This window comes from Hemitrygon akajei, chromosome 1 (assembly GCF_048418815.1).
Source record: "Hemitrygon akajei chromosome 1, sHemAka1.3, whole genome shotgun sequence".
In the NCBI taxonomy this organism is placed as follows: domain Eukaryota; kingdom Metazoa; phylum Chordata; class Chondrichthyes; order Myliobatiformes; family Dasyatidae; genus Hemitrygon; species Hemitrygon akajei.
Genome location: NC_133124.1, coordinates 7,530,614 through 7,556,805, shown reverse-complemented (window position 1 = coordinate 7,556,805; position 26,192 = coordinate 7,530,614). Strand labels below are relative to the sequence as shown.

At 40.4% G+C, this 26,192-nt stretch overlaps 1 protein-coding gene across 1 annotated transcript in view; it reads right to left on the bottom strand.

Moving 5' to 3' along the window:
- tgfbr1b (transforming growth factor, beta receptor 1 b) overlaps nucleotides 1-26,192 on the bottom strand; it is an 80,121-nt gene that overhangs the window by 14,568 nt on the left and 39,361 nt on the right. The window contains exons 2-6 of the mRNA XM_073029696.1: nucleotides 16,976-17,221; nucleotides 15,986-16,228; nucleotides 13,397-13,627; nucleotides 5,199-5,366; nucleotides 4,136-4,292 (exon numbers count right to left, since the gene is read on the bottom strand). Of these exons, the coding sequence (XP_072885797.1) occupies nucleotides 4,136-4,292; nucleotides 5,199-5,366; nucleotides 13,397-13,627; nucleotides 15,986-16,228; nucleotides 16,976-17,221 (1,045 nt within the window). The remainder of the gene's footprint in view (nucleotides 1-4,135; nucleotides 4,293-5,198; nucleotides 5,367-13,396; nucleotides 13,628-15,985; nucleotides 16,229-16,975; nucleotides 17,222-26,192) is intronic.

Sequence of the window (26,192 nt, the reverse complement as noted above, 5' to 3'; positions counted from 1 at the left end):
TTGAGAACCCATGATATTACTGGCATGAGTTGCTGATTGGTAGGAGACAGCGAGTGGGAATAGAAGGATCCCTGTCTGGTTGGCTGTCAGTGACTAGTGATGTTCGCAGGGGTCAGTGTTGGGACTGCTTCTTTTTACACTGTACATCAATGATTTAGATGACAGAATGAATGGTCTTGTTACCAAGTTTGCAGATGATACGAAGATTGGTGAAAGGGCAGATAGTGCTGAGGAAAGAGGCAGACTGCAGAAAGACTTAAGATTAGTAGCTTGGGCAAGAAAGTGGCAAATGAAATACAATGTAGGAAAATGCATGGTCATGCACTTTGGTAGTAGAAATAAATGTGCAAATTATTTTCTAAATGGGGAGAAAATCCAAAAATATGGATGCAAAGGGACTTGGGAGTCCTTGTGCAGAACAACCTAAAGGTAACTTGCAGGTAAAGTCAATGGTGAGGAAGGCAAATGCAATGTTAGCATTCGTTTCAAGAGGTCTGGAATACAAGAGCAAGGATGTGATGCTGAGGCTTTATAAGGTACTGCTGAGGCCTCACCTTGAGTATTGTGAACAGTTTTGGGCCCCTCATCTTAGAAAAGATGTGCTAGCATTTCAGAGAGTTCAGAGGAGGTTTGCAAGGATGATTCTGGGAATTAAAGGGTTATCATACAAGGAACGATTGATGGCTGTGGATCACTGCAATTTAGATGAACGATGGGGGTGGGGGGAATCTCATTGAAACCTTTTGAATGTTGAAAGGCCTAGGCAGTAGATGTGGAAAGGATGTTTCCCATGGTGGAAGAGTCTAGGAAAAGAGGGCATAGCCCTGGAGGATAGAGGGGCACCCTTTCAAAGCAGAGATGCAGAGAAATTTCTTTAGCCAAAGGGTGGTGAATTTGTGGAATTTGTTGCCACATGCAGCTATGGAGCCCAGGTCGTTAGGTGTATATAAGGTAGAGATTGAGAGGTTTTTGATTGGACATGGCATCAAAGGTTACATGGTAGATATGGAAAGGATGTTTCCCATAGGACGGGAATCTAGGACAAGAGAGCACAGCCTCAGGATAGAGGAGCGTCCATTTAAAACAGAGGGTGGTGAATTTGCAGAATTTATTACCACAGGCAGCTGTGGAGGCCTTTGACATTGGTCACTGGGTGTATTTAAGGCAGAGACTGATTAGGTTCTTGTTTGGACATGGCATCAAAGTTTATGGGGAGAAGGCTGCGGAGTGGGGCTGAGGAAGGGGGAAAAAGGATCAGCCATGATTAAATGGCAGAGCAGACTCAATGAGCCAAATAGCCTAATTCTGCTCCGTTGTCATATGGCATGGAGGGCTGTGGTCAGGGTGCAGGTCAATGGGAGCAAGCAGAGTAATGGAGAATGGACTAGATAGACCAAAGGGCCTGTTTCTGTGCTGCAGTGTTCTATGATTCCATAATGTAGAAGCTTTGGAGAGGGTACAGAGGAGATATATCAAGATGTTGCCTAGATTAGAAAGCATGTCGTATGAGTGACCTAGATTTGAATTACCTAGATTTCTCTTTGGAGCAACTTAAGAGAGGCAGTTTGACAAATTGATTAAATTGAGAGGTCCAGAGTGGCTTAGGGGAGATGTTATAGGGAAGACTTTCAGTTTATAATACAAAGTGGTGGATGGTGGTAGAGGTGGACACAACAGGAACATTTAAAAGATTCTAAGGCAGCCGATCAGATGTAAGAAAATTGAACAACTATAGTTTCCGTAGATTAGATTAATCTTAAAATATGTTCATAGATTGGCCCAACATCATGGACCATAGGGCCCGCTCTGTTCTATCTATGTCTTATATCACCAGATTCTTGCAAATTTCTATAGGTAAATGGTAGAGCATTTAGACTGGCTGCATCACAGTAAGGAGACTCCAATACAAAGGAATCAAAGAAGTTTGCAGAGTGTTGTAAACTCAGCCAGCTCCATCACAAGCACAGCAACCGTCCCCACCGAAGGCATCTTCAACAGTTGGAGCCTCAACATCACTAAGGACCCTCAACATCGGCACATGCCCTCTTCTCATTATACCATCAGCCTGAAGGATCCCACTCTCAACTGGAGAGGGTCCAGTGGACGTTCACAAAAATCATCCCGGGAATGGAAGGATTAACATATGACAAGCGTTTGATAGCTCTGGACCTGTACTCACTGTAGTTTAGAAGAATGAGGGGGCGGGGAAATCTCATTGAAACCTATTGAATGTTAAAACAGTGGAGGTGGACAGGATGTTTCCTACAGTGGGGGAGTCTAGGGCCAGAGAGCACAGCCTCAGGATAGACGGACATTCCTTTAGAACAGAGAACAGGTGGAATTTCTTTTGCCAGAGGGTGGTAAATCTGTGAAATTCATTGCCACAGACAGCTGTGGAGGCCAAGTCATTGAGTATATTTAAAACGGAGGTTGATTTGTTCTTGATTAGTGATGGTGTCAAAGGTTATGGGGAGAGAGAAAAAGGATGGGTTGAGGGGGATAATAAATCAGCCATGATCAAATGGTGGAACTCGATGGGCCAAATAGCCTAATTCTGCCCCATGAATTAAGGTCTAACAGCTTCTTCCCCTCTGCTATCAGATTTCCGAATGGTCCATGAACACTAACTCATTATTCCTCCTCTTGCACTTGTTACTTTGCATTATATAGTAATTTTATGTTTGTGCATTGCACTTGTGCACAAACAAACGCCACATCATAAGACTGATAATAAACTTCATTTCTACATTCATCAGCAAGCAATTGATTACACATCCCAACAATTTAGTAGGTTAGCCCCAATTTAAAACATTTGCTCTGCTTCCCAGACAATAATAGCTGAGCTAGTGGTGCCAACCACTTGGGAAAAGAACACTTCGGCACAGACTTGACGGGCTGAAGGGCCTGTTTCTGTGCTGTAGTTTTCTATAAAGTCTCAAGCCCATTTAGCACATGAAAAGAATGGAAGCTGGTGTACAAAATAACCAGGTGTAGTGTAAATAAAACAAATAACAAAGATTATCTGTCTGAAAAGAGTAACAAGTCTTTTCAAACTGTGGGAGCTTAGCTGTTAGCATGACGCTACTACACCATGGGAGTTCAATTCCAGTGCTGTCTGTAAGGAGTTTGTACATTCGTTGTGACCGTATGAGTTTCCTCTAGGTGCTCCAGTTTCCTTCCACAGTCTAAAGAAGTTTCAGTTGGCAAGTTAATAGTTCATTGCCACCAATGTAAACTGTCCCATGATTAGGCTAAGGTTGCTGGGCTAGAAGGGCCTGTTCTGTGCTGTCTCGCTAAAATCAAAAAAGTCAAACAGACTAATGCATTCCAAGCACAAATGTGTCAAAGGATGAAGATGGATTTTAATGCCAAAGAACGTTTCAGTCCACCCCTACCCCTGCTATTCAATGTAGGCAAAATGGAGAATTCAGGAAAAGACAGACATTAATTAAGGGGCAAAAACAGAAACAAAAAACGTCACTCAAACATGATTCCAGATTGTTCTTCGCCCCAATAGATCTGCTATGCTACACTGATGGGCACTCTTACCTCTGCACTGAAGTGCCAAACGTATTTGCACTTATATTGTGCTTTGAATGTAGGAAAATGAACCACAACATTCCATTGAAACTCAGACCAACATTCAAAGTTCAAATTATATTTATTACCAAAGTACGTATATGTCACCATATACAACCCCAAGTTTCATTCTCTCACAGGCACTCAGTAAAACAAAGAAATACAGTAGAATCAGTGAAAAACTACACAAAACAACTGACAAGCAATCAATGTGCAAATGAAGACAAACTATGCAAATACATTAAAAAAAACAAAGAACACGAGTTGTGGAGTCTTGAAGCGAGTCCAGTGTAGCATTCAGAGCCAAAAAGGGCTTAGAACAGAACATCAGCCCAAAAGCCGTGTCAAAGAGGTGGTTTTAAAGTAAATGTTAGAAGCAAGGCCTGAAAACACATCAGGAATTTTAAATACAGATGTAGAATTCTATAGTTTGAAGGAATAGTGCTCTTTGGGGAAAACTGTCACATATTGTTCTCCAGTTAAAATGCAAACCTGCAGCTTTTAGTTTGATTATTTCATAAAAAAAACATACAATAAGTGCAGAATATCAATTTACCTTTTTGTTCCCACTCTGTGATTTGGAGCAATATCAATCGTATCTGTGGCTGAGTCATGCCTTACTGCCAACCCTAAATCTGCAATGCAGCAAGTTCCATTCTTCTTTACCAGAATGTTTTTTGATTTGAGGTCTCTGTGTGCAATGGCAGGTTTTCCTACAGAAGAAAAAGTTTCCATGTGAATATGAAAACACGCCTGAAGCACAGATTTGTATGATTTGGACTAATTCGTCAAACACTTTAGTGCCATCATGGAAGGATTCGTAAGTTTATTTACAAAAATTATCTTTCATGCATTTTGGTATTTAATCTTCAATCTCAAAATTCATAAGTATATTAAACACAACAGATTCTGCAGATGTTGGAAATCCAGAGCAACACACACAATATGCTGGAGGAACTCTGCAGGTCAGGCAGCTTCTATACTGACGAATAAACGGTCGACATTTCAGGCCAAGACCCTTCTTTAGGACTGGAAGGGAAGGGGGAAGAAGCGGAATAACAAAGTGGGGGAGAGGAAGCAGTACAAGTTAGGTGATGGATGAAGACAGGTGGATGAAGAAAGAAGCTACGTGGGGATAAGTGGAAAAGGGCTGAAGGAAGGATCTGGTAGGAGGGGAGAGTGGACTATGGAAAAAGGGAAAGGATGAGGGTAAATCAGATGGGCAGGTGAGGAAAAACGGGGAACGAGGGGAAGAGAAAAAAGAGATGGGCAAGGGGGAGTGGGATTACTGAAAATTAGAGAAGTCAATGCTCATGTCACGTGAGTGGAAGGTGGGTGGGGGGGTGGTGTATGAAGTAAGAAGCTGGGAGATGATAGATGGAAGAGGTAAAGGGCTGATGGAGGAATCGAATAGGAGAGGAGAGTGGACCATGAGTGAAAGGGGAGGAGGGGCACTGGACAAGGTGATAGGCAGGTGAGAAGAGAAAAGTGAAGATGACCAGAGTGGGAAATTGAAAAAGATGGCCTCTGTTATAAGGTGTTTTTATATAACAATGTTCATTTTCTTCACTGCATCATTTAGCCATCAGAAAACAAACAATACAAATGTGTGTTCTTACCCTGTGTACCAACAATTTCCATATGCAAGTGTGCAAGTCCACTGGCTGTAGAAAGTGCCAGTTTAATCATTCCTTCCACAGTAACAGTGTACCTGTTCAAGTAGTCAAAAAGGGAACCATGTTCATGATAATCTGATACCAGCCACAGCTGTGTCCAAGTCCCATTATCTAAAAGGGAAAGAAAAACATCAAAAAATGTAAATAGATCATACACATTTTAAGCATTTCATAACAGCACAAGAAAACACTGTTATTTCTCTGTAAAATAATAGTGTTATTCCATAAGAGAATATTGTACCATATCATCATCCAATTGTCCAAATTATTCCACAAAATCTCTAATACAATTACTCACATCTATAGGCAAAACAAACTGAACATTGTCAATGTTTAAGAGAAGTTTGGAGTATGGAGGGTTTTGGTTTCTGCGCAGGTCAATGCAAGTAGGCCGTTTAAATAGTTCGGCACAGACTAAATGAGCTGAAGAGCCTTTTTCTGTGCTGTAGTACTCTGACTATTGAAGGAGAGATTACTTAAAGTTCACAGTAAATTCATTTCCTTGCAGTCATTCAGTAGAATGAAGAAATACAATAAAATCATTGGGAACAAATGACACAAAGACTGACAAACAACCAATGTGCAAAAGACAAACTGTGCAACTACTGAAAACTTGAGTTGTAGCGTCCTTGAAAATGAGTCCATAGGTTGTAGAATTAAGTACCGTAGATTCCGGATTATAAGCCGCTACTTTTTTCCCACGCTTTGAACAGCTTTGAACACTGCGGCCTTTACTACGGTGCGGCTAATGCATGGTTTTTTTTCATGCCGCCAAAAACATTTTGCCTCGTAACAGTAGACCAATAAAATTGATGAGTACCGTAGATTCCGGACTACAGAGCGCACCTGATTAAAAGCCGCTGGCTCTAATTTTAGAAATAAAATCAATTTTTTACTTGTAAAGGCCGCACCGGATTTTCGGCCGCAGGTGTCCCACGTTGTAATATGAGATATTTACACAGAAAGATATTACACGTGAGGATTTTTTAACTTTTAATTAAATCCATATGGTAACAAAAACAAATACATATTGCAAATGCTTTTTTTCGAACCGTGCCCGTAACGCGGCTACTTTTAAATATACATTGCGTATACTTCTTTACTGAACAACATTCCAATATCTCCTAACGACTGGTAAAAAATATATATACTGCAGCCTACCAGGAAAAGTTATTGATCGCCTTTAACTTAAAAGCAGTGTTTTCGCTCTGCCGCTCGACCCCCTCCTTTCCGTTTATCGCAAACGGCATTTTTCCCACAAGACGCGGCGAAACCGGGTGTGACGTCATAGCATCCCGCGATGTAGTACAGAAAACAAATATAGTTAAAACTCTTCTAACTTTAACTAGAAAATGAATTACTAAGCAAAAATATTATAAACTAAATAACTGCCATAAGGCAGCACAATGCTTCGAGTGTTTTCCATGTTGATGAGGGTGAGTACAAATGACTGATTTACAATAATTTAATTGTGAAAGTGCGCTTGATTTATCGTACAATTTCATTGGACCTCTGTGAACTACTCATCAATTTTATTGGTCTACTGTTACGAGGCAAAATGTTTACGAGGCGGCATGAAAAAAAATAATGCATTAGCCGCTCCGTATTAAAGGCCGCAAAGTTCAAAGCTGTTCAAAATGTGGGAAAAAAGTAGCGGCTTAAAATCCGGAATCTACGGTAGTTCACAGAGGTCCAATGAAATTGTACGATAAATCAAGCGCACTTTCACAATTAAATTATTGTAAATCAGTCATTTGTACTCACCCTCATCAACGTGGAAAACACTCGAAGAAAAGCATTGTGCTGCCTTTATGGCAGTTATTTAGTTTATAATATTTTCGCTTAGTAATTCATTTGTTAGTATTTTCTAGTTAAAGTTAGAAGTGTTTTAAGTATATTTGTTTTCTGTACTACATCCCGGGATGCTATGACGTCACATCCGGTTTCGCCGCGTCTTGTGGGGAAAATACCGGTTTGCGATAAACGGAAAGGAGGGGGCGAACGCATTAGACCCGCGCGAGAACGCTGCAAACATATGATGCAGCTTTTAAGTTAAAGGCGATCAATAACTTTTCCTGGTAGGCTGCAGTATATATTTTTTTACCAGTCGTTAGGAGATATTGGAATGTTGTTCGTGCACTGTTCAGTAAAAAAGTATACGCAGCGTAATTTGTGTGTTACCGATACGTATGTATATTTAAAAGTAGCCGTGTTACAGGCACGGTTCGAAAAAAAGCATTTGCAATATGTATTTGTTTGTTACCATACGGATTTAATTAAAAGTTAAAAAATCCTCACGAGTAATATCTTTCTGTGTAAATATCTCATATTACAACGTGGGACACCTGCGGCTTAAAATCTGGTGCGGCTTGTACAAGTACAAAATTGATTTTCTTTCTAAAATTAGAGCCTGCGGCTTTTAATCAGGTGCGCTCTGTAGTCCGGAATCTACGGTACTTCCTGTTCAACAGTCCTTGGCTAATTATTCTTAATTTTAAATCCTGATAACAGTTCTGATCACTTTGCATATGAGCATTTTTCCTCTGTCGCTTTCTTTGGTTGCAATCGTAATGTAAATAAGCTTTCAAGTCTTATCTGATATCTAGTTCCACAAAACTTCTCACACAATTACTCACATCACAAACCAACCATTGTTCTTATGCCACATCACAGTAAGCTTCTACACCAAACACAGAATAATACTTTAACGATTTGTCTATATAGTTCAATGTTCTGTTTGCTTTACTGATTGAAAGTAAACACTTTCATGTCTATTGGTTCCACAAACATGGAATGAAATTCACTAACTCCCTGCTATTTGGCTCATCAGCCATTCCATCATGATTGATCTATTATGCTTCTCAACCCCATTCTCCTGTCTTCTCCCTGTAACCTTTGATGTCCTGACTAATCAATAACCTACCAACCTCTATCACATATGGCCGTGGAAGCCAGGTCATTTACTGTTAAGCAATGAATTCCAGATTCACCATCTTCTGACTATATAAATTCATTACCCGTTCTAAAGGGAGGTCCTTCTATTCGGGGCTGTGCCCTCTGATCCTAGACTCTCCTACTCTAGGAAACATCCTCTCCATGTCCACACTATCTAGGCCTTGCAATATTTGATAGGATTCAATGAGACCCCCCTCATTCATTTAAACTCCAGCAAGTACAGGCTCAGAGCTACCAAAAGCTCTTCATACATTAACAATTTCATTCCCAAGGATAATTCTCACAAACCTCCTCTGGACTCTATCCAATGGCAGCACATGCTTTCTTTGACAAGGGGCCCAAAATTGCTCACAATACTCCAAATGAGGTCCAAATTTTTGCTGTAGCTTATTGCCTGTAGACTCAGCATTACAGAAGCCACCATCACCAGCGGCATTTCAATCTGGTTATGTAGAACGTCTACACCAAATGACACATAACTTTATCCACACACAAGACCACCACATGTCCAAGATCTATTATAAGGCCAACTAAAATCAACTTGGAAAATCAATGAAGAAGCAATCATTTGCCTAACATCCAAGTTTGCTTTGAATAACTAATATTACATTTTTTACTAGTTAACAACTTAAAACTAGATATACAGATTAGTTTTGCATTTCATGCGGTGAGGATTCCACTGAATAGCTCAAGATTACTGATGGTATATGGATGCATGTTTATTGAGCTAAACTCTCCAAGACTTCCATTAACTTTGTTAAAATAGTTGATTGTAAAACCTATTTCTGTTCAGATGGAAAATGATCTGTGGTTTCACAAGCGTCCAAGAAGTCGCCATTTTGCACGGGAATCCATCCCTCATCATCATGTATTTGAGGATATAACAAGCGCAGTGGGTAGAGGTGAACAGATGGATGTTATCTGGCAACACGAGTGAATCTGCAGATGCTGGAAATAAATAAAAACACAAAATGCTGGCAGAACTCAGCAGGCCAGACAGCATCTATGGGAGGAGGTAGTGACAACGTTTCGGACCGAAACCCTTCATCAGGAGTGAATTAACATGGGATGGTCAAGGGGGGATAAGAAGTGGGGGGAGGGATAAAGTAGAGAGCTAGGAAGTGATAGGCTGGAGGGAAATGGGCTAGGAGGAAGGTGGAGAATTATGGGAAATAAAGAGAAAGAAAGGTAGGGCTGGGGGAGATTATAGTGGGGGGGGAGGAAGAGAGAAAGAGAACCAGACTAAAATAATAGATAGGGATGGGGATAAGGGGGGGGGCAGGGGTATCAACAGAGGTCTGTGATTTTGATACCCCTGCCCCCCCTTACCCCAAGGGGGTAACGGGCCAAATGGCCTACTCCTGGTCCTATTTCTTATGTTCTTATGTGCTGCATAACATAGGTGATCATAGTCTCATGACCATGACTGTTTTTGGTAATTTTTTCTATAGAAGTGGCTTGCCATTGCCACTTTCTGGTCAGTGTCTTTACAAGACAGGTGATCCCAGCTATTATCAATACTCTTCAGAGATTGTCTGCCTGGCAGTCAATGGTTGCATAACCATACCCTGATCTGGCAGCTAAGCAGGTAATACACCTTGTTGAAGGATGACCTGCAGGATAGCAGAGGGAAGGAGCACTTTACACTTCTCCTTTGGTAGAGACTTACTTGCACCCTGCCACCCACCATCACTGATAGGACAACATAAAATTAGTTCTGCTTCATTCTAGGCAGCTATGTTATTTTCAATCAGATTTTATTTTTGAACAGTGCATTTTCAGTGACTTTCCTCATTTAATTTCTTCAGGGCAGAATTTATAGTCACATTTCACTTGATGCAATAATTGTCATGTTGGGAATATGGTCTAAAACAGTAGATGATGCACTTGTTAATTAGCCCTAAACAACACATATCGAAACCAGATCTTTGCAAATCAAAATTATAGGTTTTTATAAACCGAACAAGCCAAATGCAATGGGATTCAAGGTATTTTACTGCTGCACTGATGACTGCATTTTGCCATTTTGTTTACTATGTGTTACTGATAAATACCTTAAACATTTCACACTTGGGATTAGTCGTGAAGTGATGCATAAATGGAGAGGCAGCTTTGAGCAGGCAAAACACCAGCTATTCTCTAATAAATAGAATGGATGCAAGCAAATTATTCACCAAAATGCTGGAGGAACTCGGCAAATCAGGCAGCATCTACAGAGAAGTCTTGATGAAGGATCACAGCCAGAAATGTTGACCATTTATTGCTGTCCATAGACGCTGCTTCACTCACTCATTTTGCGTGTGTTGTTCTGCAAATAAGTTATGGCTGGGTCCAATCACAAACAAAAGAAAATCTGCAGATGTTGGAAATTTAAGCAACACACACAAAATGCTGGAGGAACTCAGCAGGCCAGGAAAAAAGTACAGTCAACATTTTGGGCTGAGACCCTTCATCAGGGTTGGGTCCAGTTAGGTTCGTGCAGCTGCATCCAGTTAAGTTTCTGATCAAGGATCTTGAGGGACACGAAGACAAGTAACAATTCTATTGTGTCAGAGATCAAACTCCTCCTTGTCTGGCATAAAGTGTGCCAATGATTAGAAAAATAGAAAACCTACAGCACAATACAGGCCCTTCAGCCCATAAAGTTGAGCCAAACATGTCCCTTAGAAATTACTAGGCTTACCCATAAACCCTCTATTTCTCTAAGCTCCACATACCTATCCAAAAGTCTCTTAACTTTGAGTTAGTCATCTTCCTGTCAGCATGAACCTATCTGGGCATTCTCCTCCGACCTCTCTCATTAACAAGGCGTTTTCACCCAGAGTACAGTCAGCCCTCCTCATCCGCGAATTCCGCATGCGCAAATTCAACCAACCGCAAATCGCGATAACCTGGAAGTGCTCTTCCAGCACTTGTTGTTGGAGCATGTACAGACTTTTTTTTTCTTGTCATTATTCCCTAAACAATGCAGCATAACAACTATATTACATAGCATTTACATATTAGGTATCATAAGTAATCTAGAGATGATTTAAAGTATATGGGAGGATGTGTGTGGGTTATCGTGAATTGGGATTGAAAAAAATTGGAAGTTCTCTTACTAACTCAGTAGGAACAGGTAAATCTGGTATTATTCAGCGTCAGTTAGTCAAACGTTTGTCTTCGTATATACTATATATTTTACCTTTCTATGCATATAAAACTCTTCAGAACATAAGTTTCAGCGTCGGGCTCAGGAAGTTCCCGAGTTTGATCCAGTGACAGACCATTTTCGAGCACAAAATTTCGGTTGATGTGGAGGATCAAAAACTCAAAACCCCAAAACCCAAAAATTAAACCACTGCGTTGCTTAGTAATAATTGTAGCTTTCTTTGGGGCAGAGCTTTTCTCACTTTATCCTTTAAAATTGTTCCCATCGTTGACCGACGTAACCTAACGCTTTTTCCAATGACCGATGACGTTTCACCTCTTTCTGATCGCTTTATTATTTCCACTTTATTTTCAATTGTGATCGTGATTACTTTCGTGAACAGAAATACTGCGGATTGAGCTCTGGTGCCGGGTCCTGATGTCCACCGCACTGAGACAGGTTAAATAAGGTCTGGGGTTCCGCTGGGTCCTAAGATCCACTGTATTCAGACAGGTTGAATAAGGGACTTGAGCATCCATGAATTTTGGTATCTGCGGGGGGGTCCTGAAACCAATCCCTCACAGATAAGGAGGGCCGACTGTACTGCCACTCATTGGATTTTTTTTTTTGTTTTTCACACCACTGTAAACTTGAGAGACTGCTGTGCATGAAAATTCCAGGAGATCAGCAGTTTCTGAGATACTCCAACCACCCTGTCTGGCACCAATTATCAATCCACAGTCAGTCACTTAGAACACACTTCTCCATTCGAATGTTTGGTCTGAACAACAACTGAACTTCTTGACCATGTCTACATGCACTGAATTGCTGCCACATGATTGGCTGATATGATATTTGTACTAACAAAGCCTACAAGTGCACCTAATTAAAAGGCCATTGAATGTTTACTACCATACACTACCCTGAGATTCATTTTCTTGTAGGTATTCACAGTAGAGCATAGAAATACAACAGAATCAATCAAATGATGGTGGCGCTGGTGATCTTGAGCAAAACACATAAAGCATCTACTTGGCAGTTCTGACTGTTGATCAGTACAATTTCTTCAAAACCTTTCTCAGTAATTGTTTAAAGTAGAGACTATTATCTCAGGAATTCTAAATCATTGCACCTAACTTTTTGATGGGATCAAGATTATTTACAAAAGTGCTGCCATTCTTAAAAGAATTTCTCCTTTGAATAACTATCTCAAAGATTTTAAAAGCAACTTAAAAGTACACTGAATAAAGTTTTGATTTCACAAAGATAGAAAATTAAATGGCAAGCTAAAATGGCACAACTTTAAAGTGGATACAGAAACAAAAAATTGTTTCAGAGTGTGCAAGTACATGTTATTGAAGATGTCAGGATACACTGAGGGATGTACCAAACTGGGACATTAAAATAGAAATGAATAATCTTATCCAGAAGCAAAAATTGGAGGAAAAGGATGGATTAACCATTGGGACAAATACTTTAAGTGGGATTTTCAATTACCATGATATTATTAAATGAGTGAAGATGTTACCATAAAGAGGAGCAAATAACTTTATTGAGGTTGATGGTCGGACACGTTACATTAAGATCTTCTAGGTTAATAGAAATTAAAATATTGCTGATAGATTGCCAAAGAAGACCAGCATTTCTTGCCTAAAAACAATATTTTGGTTTAACAAAGGCAACTTGCCCACTATATTTTCTCCAATGCTTGCTCTTTTGCTCTCCAAAGTTATTCAGAAGCACACATTCTAGTGTAGAAGAAATACTTAATCTCGAACTCGCCTATTCAAAGTTAGCAGTCTTAACAATGGCACAGCAATTAACTACTCAATAATGAAACTAAATTGTACTTAAAGAAATGTCTAAGATTTACTTGCAACCAGTGGTAGTTGTATCAAATTTAAATGGCTAAGATTTACTTACTATCAATGGTGTAGTTTTATCAAATTTAACTTTCAAATGATTAATGACTTTTTGGATTAGACAAGAAATGATCTAATTCTCTCTCAGTTATTGGTACAGGTAAGGAGAAAAAAATAATAGAAATAAAAAAAACCTTTGTTATCTGCTGCGATGAACCCAAGAATATTCTCGTGGCGCAACATCACCGTCTGGTAAATTTCTGCCTCACGAAACCATGACCTTTCTTCACGAGAAGAGAAGATTTTAACTGCAACTTCTTCACCTCGCCATTTTCCTCGCCAGACTTCTCCAAATCGACCTTTACCTATACTTTCTTGTAGTACAATTGTTCTTGCAATTGTCCTTTGCACAAGTAAAGGCAACCCTAAAATATTAAGCAGAATTATTAGTAAGATTTGGGTAACAATTAAAACGATTCAAAGTTTGCATCCAGATTTTTTCTCCCATACTAGCTCATTAATATTGAACCCCAGTCCAACCCACATTGTTTTATAGAACCAACAACTGGAGTTCAATTGCTGCTGCTGCCTGTACGGAGTTTGTACATTCTCCCATGACAGTGTGAGTTTCCTCCAGGTGCTCCAGTTTCCTCCCACTTTCCAAAGACATACGGGTTAGGATTAGTGAGCTGTGGGCATGGCATGTTAGCGCTGAAAGTATGACGACATTTATGGATTGCTCAACATAATTCCTGCTGATTTGATTTAACGCAAATGACACATTTCACCCCATGTTTCAATGTGCATGTGATAAATAAAGCTGAATTTTAGCCAAAAGACCCATTCACTGAAGATAGTAGCTAGAAGTTCACCAAATTAAGTTTTGAAATTGAGTTGTAGTACATAAACGGACCCCTCAGCCCAACAAACCCATACCAACCCTCAACTTCCACTAATTCTAGACTTCCCCAGGCACTGAACTGGTTCTGGTTAATGGACACTTAAGTTTGTCCATTGGGTCTGTGAGGCAGCAGCTTTACAAGCTGAGCCACTGCATTGTCACTGACTGAGATTGGCTCCTTGTTTTAAAGCAAATAAGAGTTTTCATTTCAAATTCCTTTACGGAAAAAAACATACAGCAGAACAACATGCACAAAAGAGTTTTCCCATCCATAATTTTTCCAAATTTCTACTACACCATCTTGAGGGATTATGAGATGGTATATTAGGTAATATTCAGATCAATCCCTTCAGTATTAATCCATGAAAATAACCATACGTTGCAATCAACAATTATTTTTGTTTTATAAAAACATCTTTCAGCCTTCGATTACAATCATTTGTTACTATTTTAATAGTCAAGCTCTCCCTCATGAGTAACATCTTATCTTCATTAAAGCTCTCACGCATTCTAACTCTGAGTGATTCCTAGATCATAATCTTGCATATATATCTTATCCGTTCTAGTCTGCTGCAAAAAAGCAAATCATGACATATGTGAGAAATGATAAAACCTGATTCTGATATGGGACTCTATTGTGGACCGAGAATGGGAAGGGGGCAGGGAGAGAAGCACTGGAGAGACATTCTCTGATGATCAATAAACCAATTGTTTGGAATCAAATGGCCTTGCCTGGTACCTCAGGGCTGGGTGTGTCTGCACCCAGCCCTGGCACTCCTCCTCTGCCACCCATCCCATGATGCTCCAACCTCGCCATCTCCAACATCCTTTGCTGCCGTCAGATTTACAAACTTGCTCTCTGCTCCACATTGACAAATACAGTACTATGCAAAAACCTAGAGGCATCCTAACTATTAATATGTGCCCAAGACTTTTGCGCATTATTGTACAAGTATTAGGATTTTCCTGTGGTGTGCTGGCACAACGTGCAACAAAAAATCATTCAACAATTATAAAGAATTACATAAAAAGTTAGAGGTAAAAGTACAGATATGGAATAAAATGTGCATCTCTGAATACTTCCAGTGCTGAAGATTTAATGACTAATTATTTAGATTTAGCCAAGTAGCAGAGAATGAAAACCAGGATAATCAAATACAAGTGCAGTTGTAAGAAAGATGATTGAACTCTCTGCGGTTGACTTAATTTGTAATATAAACTTTTAGACATGGGCTCAGATCATTAGTTTATTTAGGAGAAACAATTACTTGTTAGTAAACAGAGACTGATAGCATGTTCACTTCTTGTCAGAATGTTCAGTAAACACTGTATTCACATATACAAGTCATAACAGTTCAAAAGTTCACGACTGAAATACAAAAAAATACTATAGCAGGCTCAAGACCTTTCACAATATCCAGAAAAGTGTAAAAGCACAAAATAAGATAATGCTACAAATGAGCAGATAGATAATAGTCAAAAGTGATAAGCCTACAGGGCAACAGAGTAGTGTAGTGGCTAGTGGCTAGCACAATGCTTTACAGTACCAGGGATACAGGTTCAATTCCTGCCGCTGTCTGCAAGGAGTTTGTACATTCTCCCCATGACCACGTGGGTTTCCTCCCACAGTCCAAAGACGTACCAGTTGATAGGTTCATTAGTCATTGAGAATTGCCCCGTTATTAGCCTAGGATTAAACCAGGGGATTGCTGGGTGGTGAGGCCTATCCAAACACTGTTCCCCAATCAATCAATAATCAATTATTTCAGTTTACAACACAATGATTCTCAATCAGTACACCCCTAGCGTTTTCTCCATTGCCATCACTAGCTTCTCAAGTGTCCCTCATGATTGTATTCATAGTTTAAAATGATTGCTTTACCTGAACCAGACCCTGAAGTCGTCATATCGTAAATTAAATCCTTGAGAGTGGTACCCTCAGAAATGAACGGATGATCTAACGATGGGTCTTCTTCATGGGGGACACGATGATGTACGACCGTGCGGTTGTGAAAGAAGTAGAAGGTCACCATCAGTAAGATGCAAACTACACACACTGGTCCAGCAATGATTGCCGCCAATTCCACAGGGCCCAAGTTTAACCACGGAGGTGGAGCATCAGTCACTGGGAACAATGCATAAACAGAGTTGTAAAATAAAGTGACAATGCCAGATTTTACACTTTTAATAATTAGATTTTAAAAGGGCACAACTGCAAGCTATTCTGATTGAGTCAAACACATGAAATCTAATACAATTAATGTATGGCTTCCTTTAGTTTATTGTTTAAGTACTAGTTTAATTTTTTGTATCGTTCTGTACTATGTTGTAAACAAACAATTAAAAACAGATTATTTGGTTATAGCTCACCCAGAAAACTTTAAAAGACACATTGCTTTAATGTGATGAATAAGATGTGCAGATCTAGGCTTGCTTTCATACAAGAAACCAAATTTGCAAACCACACTTGCTATCAGATTTGGAAAAAAAACTTATGAAAACCCTAACAAGATAGAGAATACTTCACAAACCTAACCACATGCCACAAATGATTAATACATCTAAGATAACAATCATAAGTGCAGTGGGTATGCTTGTCTATACAAAGGACAATATTAAGCAGAAGTCATCTCCATGTGTAAAGTTCACATCTGGTAGAATCTACTTAGACAAGCATAGGTTAGAAAAATTCAAGTTATCATGATTGCTTACAAAGAGCAATTTTTCTAACCTATGCTTGTCTGAGGAAATATCAAGCTCATCACACTTCAAGGACAATCTTGCACAGGAAGTCAGTCAACACCTTACTTAAACACAATTAACAGCCAACGACTTCTCAGAAACGTATGAAAACATCCACCCAGAAACTTACCTCTTGTTGGCACAGGTAAATCATATCGGTTACACAAATCAGTATCACAGCAACGATTTGATACAGCGTCATTTTTGGATATTGCACATAGAAACGGTCTATCTGGAGGTATCAGTTCAGCATTTGAAACACACATCTTGCCATGTACTATCCGGTCTTCCTTGCGAGTGACAGTAGTCATACAGAGCCCATCCGTCTCACAGGTGAAGTTAGTTAACACACAGTGGGTGCAGTAACATTTCAGACCTAGGAGAAAAAGCAATTTATGATTAGCTTGTACATCAGCAACATCGTACCAATGGTTCATTCTACAGTAGTGAGCCTCTTGCGGATAATCCAATATAGTAGATAATCTAATACATTTTGCCAATAGTTTTCAAATTCTGAGCGGAGTATTTATCCACATTCACCTGACTTTTGAATTGCAATTTTTTAGTTAAAACCTCACTTCAGTTTCCATCAATAAAAAGAGACTGAATGTGAAATTATGCTTAACATGATTGCTTGGTGGTCTATTAATATACATAACAATTTAACTACTGCATAATTTTAAATTACCCATACAGACGCCTGTCACAATTTGACACCCACGTTCACGTGAAAACTGTTTCCATTTCTTGGCAGTAACAGTTTGTGGAGGTAGGAGAATTACGAAAAAGAGAGGGTGCAGAAGAGGTTCAGCAGGATGCTGCCTGGTTTGGGAGGTATGTACTATCATGAGAGACTGGACAACCTTGGGTTGTTTTCTCTGGAATGTCAAGGGGCTGAGGGGAGATCTAACAGAGGGTTACAATAATATGAGAGGCACAGATAGAGTAGACAGAGAGCATTTATTTTCCAGGGTGAATACCAGAGAACATGTATTGAAGGTGAAAGGGAGAAGTTTGGGGGGGGGGGGGGGGGGGGGGAGTTTTTTTTACTCAAGAGTTGTGGATACCTGGAATGTGCTGCCTGGTATGGTAGTAGAGGCAAATACATTAGAGGCTTTTAAGAGACGTTTGGACACAGGTACATGGATGTAAGAAGATGGATAATGTGGACATGGTGTAGGTAGGAGGGATTAGTTCTTAGGTGTTTTTGATTAGTCTTTTAGCTGGTTCACACAACACTGTACACCGAATGGTCTGTTCCTATGGCATACCCTATCTTCTAGAGCTTTCTGATTCTGCATCAGTTACTGTCTTCAAGGGTAATACGTCTTCAGCGCAACTTGGTGCAGAGAATCCAATTTCACATAAACAAGATGACGAAACTTACAGATAACTTCCCAAAAGTATCTTTTAAGGTAGTATATTCAGTAACTTGTCACTGATTTCAAATCAGCATCTTCCAAATGCCATCTGAAAGAGTGGGGATTATACTGTTGCCTGAGTAACAAAACAGAGGATAACCCAATCAACCTGAAGCAACTTGCTTTGCAATGTTTTCCAATTCATCTCCGAGGTGGCAAAGCTCAATTGCCTCCACAACACCAAAGCAATCAAATTCCATTGTTTCACAGATAGTGTTCATTAAAAATGGTTGAGCTGGCCTCAAGAAACACACACAAAATGCCGGAGCAACTCAACAGGTCAGGCAACATCTATAAAGACGAATAAAGGGACAACATGCAGAATCTTGTGTGTTTATCAAGTCTAATTGTCATTCAACCATTCATGAATACAGTCAAATTAAATAGCATTACTCTGGAGCCAAGCTGCAAGGCACAGTCAAGTCATACACAGAATATATAATTACAATAGCAGAAAACCGTAGTCACAAAAATATTAAATAATAATAATGCACTCTAGTCCCTGAACATCGGCCTGTAGATTGACGGTGCACGGATTTTGATCTGGAGTCACATTTAGTCAAGAGAAATTTGCAGCAGTTCCTCATTGCGCACAAGTGTAGCCACAGACAAACGCAATCGAGCTCGTCTTCCACCAAGCAAACATCAGAGGGTAGCACCAATAGGAGGGAAAAGCCCCCAACCCAGTACGGAATCCAGCTCCAGCACCTCCTTTCCTGGTGGCTGATAAGGCGACTGCAGAGCACGAAGGCTTGGCCCGCGCAACGGCCAAGGCAACGCAGCCTCCCCACCACCAGTCCTTCCAATGAACCTGTGAATGAACGTGATATTCTCCATTACCTACGTCCAACAGGGTCTTGCAATCACAACAAGAACATCCAAGACAATCACCAGCACTGTCCATTGGACCACACACCACCTCTGACACCTTCCTCCCTGGGTAGTACAACAGGCTTACAACACAGCGAACAACAAGTCCAGATTCAACACCATCCAGCAACTTGTTTATGGGGTAGTCCTGCAGTACTTGGTGTTCTTAATATCCTGCGGTGTCTTGTGATCTTGAAAAAGACATTAATCATGAACAACTGCATCTACGCTTGGATGCAAAAGGCCATTGCATCTGAGCACACAGCCATCTTACTAGTTTAAGGCAGTATCCCTGTTTATGGAAACCTCACTTCAAGGAAGCCTTGGGCTAGCTGTTGACATAAGAGCACAGCTATAAAATTTCCTGGCAAAGGTATAGTCCAAATTTGAAGCCAGAACCTGAAGTATAGCATACAATGAACTGAATGTGTGTTGAAACATCTCAAATGCAAGATGTGTACAATTGCTTATCGCAATTAATATCTGGCGGATTAATAATCACTGATTTTTGTGTGACATTCAGGCATGTATGACTGATTTAAAATTTAGTGGAAACCCAACTGTTGATTGATCAAACACAACTAAACCTGATACTTACTGAAGCACAAATGAAACTTAGACTCCACATAAATACTGCTCAGCCAGAGTACTTGTCAAATTGGGGGCATTACAAAATAAAATCTGTAACTAAATTTCAGCAAAACCAATTGATCAAACTATCAAAATGTCATTTCAAAAATGTTTTAAAAATAACAAATTTTAATATGCAGATCCTACAAATGATTTATAATTTTCAGTTTATTTCTTTTCACACCCCCGCCATACATATTCTTTAGAAATGCATGGGCAGCACAATAGTGTAGTGGTTTATAATACAAATGACCCAGGTTCAATTCCCGCCGCTGCCTGTAAAAAGTTTATATGTTCTCCTTGTAACCGTGTGGGTTTCTTCCCACAGTCCAAAGACGTATCTATTGGTAGGAAAATTGTCCCGTGATTAGGCTAGAATTAAATTAGGGGATTGCTCAAAGGGCCAGAAAGGCCTGTTCTGTTCCGTATTTCAATAAAATTAAAATAAAAACCCGTAAGCTTTACATTGCTCACTTTTTTCCCCATAGTTCTGAGTCCTAACAGATTTATACTTTTTTTTTTATATATACAAAAATGCCTTCAGCTAGGACTCTGAGAGGGGCCCATTTGGGTAGAGAGAAGCTGATCTGGCTGCTACTCAGAAGCTTCGAAGTTGGTGAAGTGCAACTGTAGGAGATTATCTCGATTGTTTCACTTGCGATCGTTGGACAGGAATGATGTGTTATCCTTGTTTGGGCTGGGACAGGCGACATGTGAATTGTGTGGCCTCAGTCCTCAGGCTTGCCTGCTGCTGCAGAGTAGGTGACACAGAAACACTATAGTGTGCTGTCCACACTTGGCTGGGGCCTGACCTCTCCCATCATTGCTGGCCTCCCATGTTCGAGCAGTGGAATGACAGGCTGGGTTGTATGCGTCTGTACACTGCAGGGGGACACTACCATCGATTGTTGGACGTTATCGCTCAGGGTTTTGGACTATACACATACCCACACACACTTATTTTTCCCTCAAGTGAATATGCTTCTTTGGTCGCCATTTTGAATTATGTTAATTGCTGTTTTAAATATCACTTGCTACTTTGAATGTTTTGCACCTTGACCCCAGAACAACACTGTCTTGTTCAGCTGTAATTATGTACGGTTCTTGCTTTCAGCTCAACCAAGATCCTCACTCGAGTCAAATATACAATGGAGACTGGGTCTCCAAATATATACAGCAAAAAAATTCTGCACAGCTCATCATACTACCACTGAAACTACCATTCCAGCACTAATGTCAACACCTACAGGCTTTCTACAGAGACAATATAACCAAGAGACCAAACACCCTGCATCCACAAGACATTTTCAACCTAACAACCTAATAGGACCCTGGTCAGACCCCACTTGGAGTACTGTGCTCAGTTCTGGTCACCTCATTACAGGAAGGCTGTGGAGACTACAGAAAGGGTACAAATGAGATTTACAAGGATGTTGCCTGATTGGCAAGCATGTCTTATGAGGATAGGTTGAGCGAACTTGGCCTTTTCTTCTTGGAGCGATGTAGGAGGAGAGGTGACCCGATTAGAGGTGAATAAGATGATGAGAGGCATTGATCGTGCAGATAGTAAAAGGCTTTATCCCAGGGCTAAAATGACTAACACGAGAGGACACAGTTTTAAGGTGCTTAGAAGTAGGTAGAGGAAATGTCAATACATTTCTATGTATTTATTTTTTTTATACAGAGAGTGGTGAGTGCGTGGAATGGGCTGCCGGCAGCGGTGGTGGAGGCGGATACGATAGGGTCTTTTGAGAGGCTCCTGAACAGGTACATGGAGCTTAGAAAAATAGAGGGCTATGGGTAACCCTAGGCAATTTCTAAAGTAAGTACATGTTTAGCATAGCATTGTGGGCCAAAGGGCCTGTATTGTGTTGTAGGTTTTCTATGTTTCTAATCAAAGGCTAAATAAGCACTGGAGTCCCCAAAACCACAAGTAGGATTTCAGCCTAAGTAACAGACAGCATCTCCTGACAAAATAAGGCAAACTTCTTAAGCCTCCAATATGAGCTATGTATTCTACAAATGAAATTTCAAATGGTGCAATTTAAATACAATTTATGACTTGCATTCTCCCATTCCACTGGCCAAAAAGTAGCTTACATGTTTCTTTTAACATCCCAAGCTCAAAATAAAAATAAACAAATTTATCTCTAAATCAGTAACGCTCCAAAACAAAAAGTGGGATCAACATCTTGAATCAAGTAATAAGCAAAACCAAATGGACCCAATTAGACCCAACAATTGGAAAGACATCTAGAGCTTACTCATCCACCCACGTTGACTTGAAAACCAAACAAATATCATTTCAGACTTAAAATTCAACAAGCTTTTAGTGCTCTCCCTGGGATTTACATATTTCTGGCACAGTGTGATAAGAAATATTTCATAACCTTAAAATCAAAGCCAAGACGTTCAGGAAATGTCCCCTTTCCTAGACCTAGAGACCTAGACCTTTCCACACGTAGTAAAGCACAAAATCTCCAACACATCAAGTTCTTTGAAAATCCTGAAGCACACCACCATTAATCTGTACACAAGCTTGAGAGGGTTTATTAATTTATTGAGCTGCATCACAGAACAGTCCCTTCTGGCCCTTTGAGTTGCATGGTAGCAACCCCCAATCCTAATTGTTGTCCTAATCACAGAACAACTTAGTGATCAATTAACCTACTAACCAGTACATCTTCGGACTGTGGGAGGAAACCGGAGCACCCGGAGGAAACTCATGCATTCCACAGGGAGGATGTACAGGCGGCCTTACAGATGACGTCAGAACTGAACTCTGAACTCCAAAGGCCTGAACTATAGTAGCATCACACTAACCAATACACTACTGTGGCACCCAAGAAACCACTGGAATATCTGTAACATTAAGGACCTCCAGCACCCAGGGCATGCCCTTTTCTCACTGTTACCATTAGGAAGGAGGTACAGAAACCTGAAGGCACACACTCAGTGATTCAGGAACAGCTTCTTCCCCTCTGCCATCCGATTCCTAAATGGACTTAAGCTTTGGACACTACCTCACTTTTTTTAATATACAGTTTTTCTGTTTTTGCACACTTTTTAATAATCTATTCAATATACGTAATCTTATTTATTGTTTTATGTTATTTATTTTTCTGCTGCTTCTGCTGCTAAGTTAACAAATTTCACGTCACATGCCAGTGATAATAAACCTGATTCTGATGAATCTGTAATGCATTTTTCCCATGGCTCTTATCCTATGAGGCAGGGGTTTCCAACCTTTTTTATGCCACGTACCAATACCATTAAGCAGGGGTCTGTGGACCACAGGTTGGGAACCCATGCTTTGTGGTATGACATCCAGTATTCTAGATTTATAATTAGGCACTGTTATAGTTGTATTGATCTTCCTTGCTTATATACCAGCCCTCTAGCTGTAAAGCAAATACTCATTGGGGTTTAGGGTGATATCATTGTATTTCACCATGCAATTGGCTGCAGAGGATACTGAACCTCCACATATCCCCAACAGCTTTACTCAACCACAATATCTAGAACTTAAGTCTCCTGTTGGGCTGCATCTCAATTAATGATGAGTCACAGTAAAGGAAGGAGACAGTAGTGACACTGTGGGAAAGCTATGACACCATGTCACTGTCTACAATTTTTTTCTGACTGTATGCTTTTCTGCTATCATAACCGTATGTGCTGTGTGCTGTTGGTAATCTGTTTGCTACTTTGGCCCCTGAGGAACATTGTTTTGTTTGGTTATATTCATGTATGGTTGTATGATAATTAAATTTGAAGTGTTCAAATCTCTCAACCTCAATGTTATTCAAGTTAATGTTCCCAGGTGTGAACATCACCATTAGCCCATCTTGGTCTAACCACACTGAAAATTCACCATCTTTGTTTCCTCGGGAGGCTAAAGAAATTTGGCATATCCCCACTGACCCTCAAGCTGTTTGTATTGATGTACCACAGAAAGCACACTGACCGGATGCATAATGGTTTGATTTAGCAACTGCACATGACCATAAGAAACTGCAGAGAGTTGTGAACACAGCTCAGAATATTGTATGAATATCAGCCTCCACTCTATGAACTTTGTCTATACTTTTCACTGTCCTGGCAAAGAATCCAACATAATCAAACCCATCCTGAACAACCTTTCTTCTCCACTCTCCCAACAGGCAAAAGACAAAAGTCTGACAGCACAAACCCCCCCCACACACACACACACACACACACTCAAAGAGGGCTTCTATCCCACTGTTGAAAGAGCACAGAGAAAACTTACAAGGATGTTGCCGGGTCTGGAGGACCATAGAAATATACAGCACACAACAGGCCTTTCGGCCCACAATTTTGTGCCAACTATGTAACCTGTTCTAGAAACTGTCCAGAATTATTCGACCACATAGCCCTCTATTTTTCTAAGCTCCATGTACCTATCTAGGAGTCTCTTAAAAGACCTTATTGTATCCGCCTTTACCAACATTGCTAGCAGTGCATTCCACGCACCTACCACTCTGTGTGAAAAACTTACCCCCGACACCCCCTCCGTACCTACTTCCAAGCACCTTAAAACTATGCCCCCTCATGTTAGCCTTTTCAGCCCTGGGAAATATTACAAGGAAAGATTAAATATGTTAGAACTTTATTCTTTCCAATGTAGAAGATCGAGAGGAGATTTGAGAGAGGTATACAAAATTATAAGGGGTATAGACAAGGTAAATGTAAGCAGGGTTTTTCTACTAAGGTTGGGCGAGACTAGAACTAGAGATCATAGTTCAAGGGCAAAAGGTGAAAAGTTTAAGGGGAACACGAAGGGAAACTTCTTCACTCAGAGGGTGGTGGGAGTGTGGATCGAGCTGCCAGTGCAAGTGGTGCACACAAGCTTGATTTCAATGTTTAAGAGAAATTTGGATAGGTACATGGATGGTAGGGGTATGGAGGGCTATGGCCAGATTGAGGTCGATGGGAGTAAGCAGCTTAAATGGTTTGGTGTGGACTAGATGGACTGAAGGGCCGTTTCTGTGTGGTCCTTCTCTAAGACTGTTATCAGACTCTTAAATGGAACTCTCGTACAATGAGGAGGATTCGGCCTCACCATCCACCTCATTATTACCTGCAGAGCATTCTTCCAGTAGCTTTCACATTTTATACTGCATTGTCATTGTTTTACCTTTATCCCCCTCAGTACACTGTGTAATGATCTGATCTGTATGAACAGTATACAAGACAAGCTTTTTACAGTATCTTGGTACACGTGACAATATCAAACCAATTCCAATCCTTGGGAATTATATGAAACTAAACATAATTCGTATTATTTGTCTCAGAGAGTTTCCAAATACACATTCACTGGTGTGGGAGAGGGTCCAGAAGGTTCACAAAAATGAAGGGATTAAAATATGAGGAACATTTGATGTCTCTGGGCCTGTATTCACTGTAGTTTAGAAGAATGGGGGGGGGGGGGGGAATCTCATTGAAACCTACTGAATATTGAAAGACCTAGATAACGTGGGGGTGGAAAGAATGTTTCCTGTTGTGGAGGAGTCTAAGACCAGAGGACACAGCCTCAGAATACAGGGACAACCATTTAGAACAGAAATAAGGATGACTTTCTTTAGCCAGAGAGTGGTGAATCTGTGGAATTTGTTGCCTCAGACGGCTATTGAGTATATTTAAAGCATATGTTGTTCGGATCTTGATTAGTCAGTGTCTCAAGGTTTCAGGGAGAAGTCAGAAAAATGGGGTTGAGGGGTATAATAAATCAGCCATAATGTAATTGTGGAGCAGACCCAATGGGCCAAATGGCCTAATTCTGCTCATACATCTACTGACACCATTCCTAAGACTCGTCATTTCCAGTTTGACATCATACAATTTAGCCATGTTCATCTCTCCAGGGTTAACTTACTAATAATTAACCTACCAACCAGGGATGAAATGCTCCAGGGTAAATGCAAGTGGTCAAAAGGATAAAATGCAAATTCTGCAGTCACGATCAGAACTGGGTCACTAGAGCTGTGGTATCAGTACTATCTACTGCATATGCCTGCTTCGTAGCTCCTTCACACACTAGTGTCTTAACCAAGGGCAGACAAAGTTGTTGCCCCCATTCCCCCCCACCCCCTATTGACCAATATTGAACAGTGTTGGTTTTCAAGTTCTTAGCCTAGTTTTCAAATTTAACTGTAGTTTTGGTTGCAAGTCCCCTTTGAAGTATTGGGATGGCATGGTAGTGTAGTGGTTAGTGTAACGTTATCAAGTGCCAGTGACCAGATTCATTTCCACCTCTAGCTGCAAGGTGTTTGTATATTCTTCCCGTGACCAGGTGGGTTTCCTTCAGGTGTTTTGATTTCTTCCCACATTCCAAGGACATATGGATTAGTGGATTAATTGGTCACATCGGCATAACTGGGTGGCACAGGCTCATTAGACTAGAAGGGC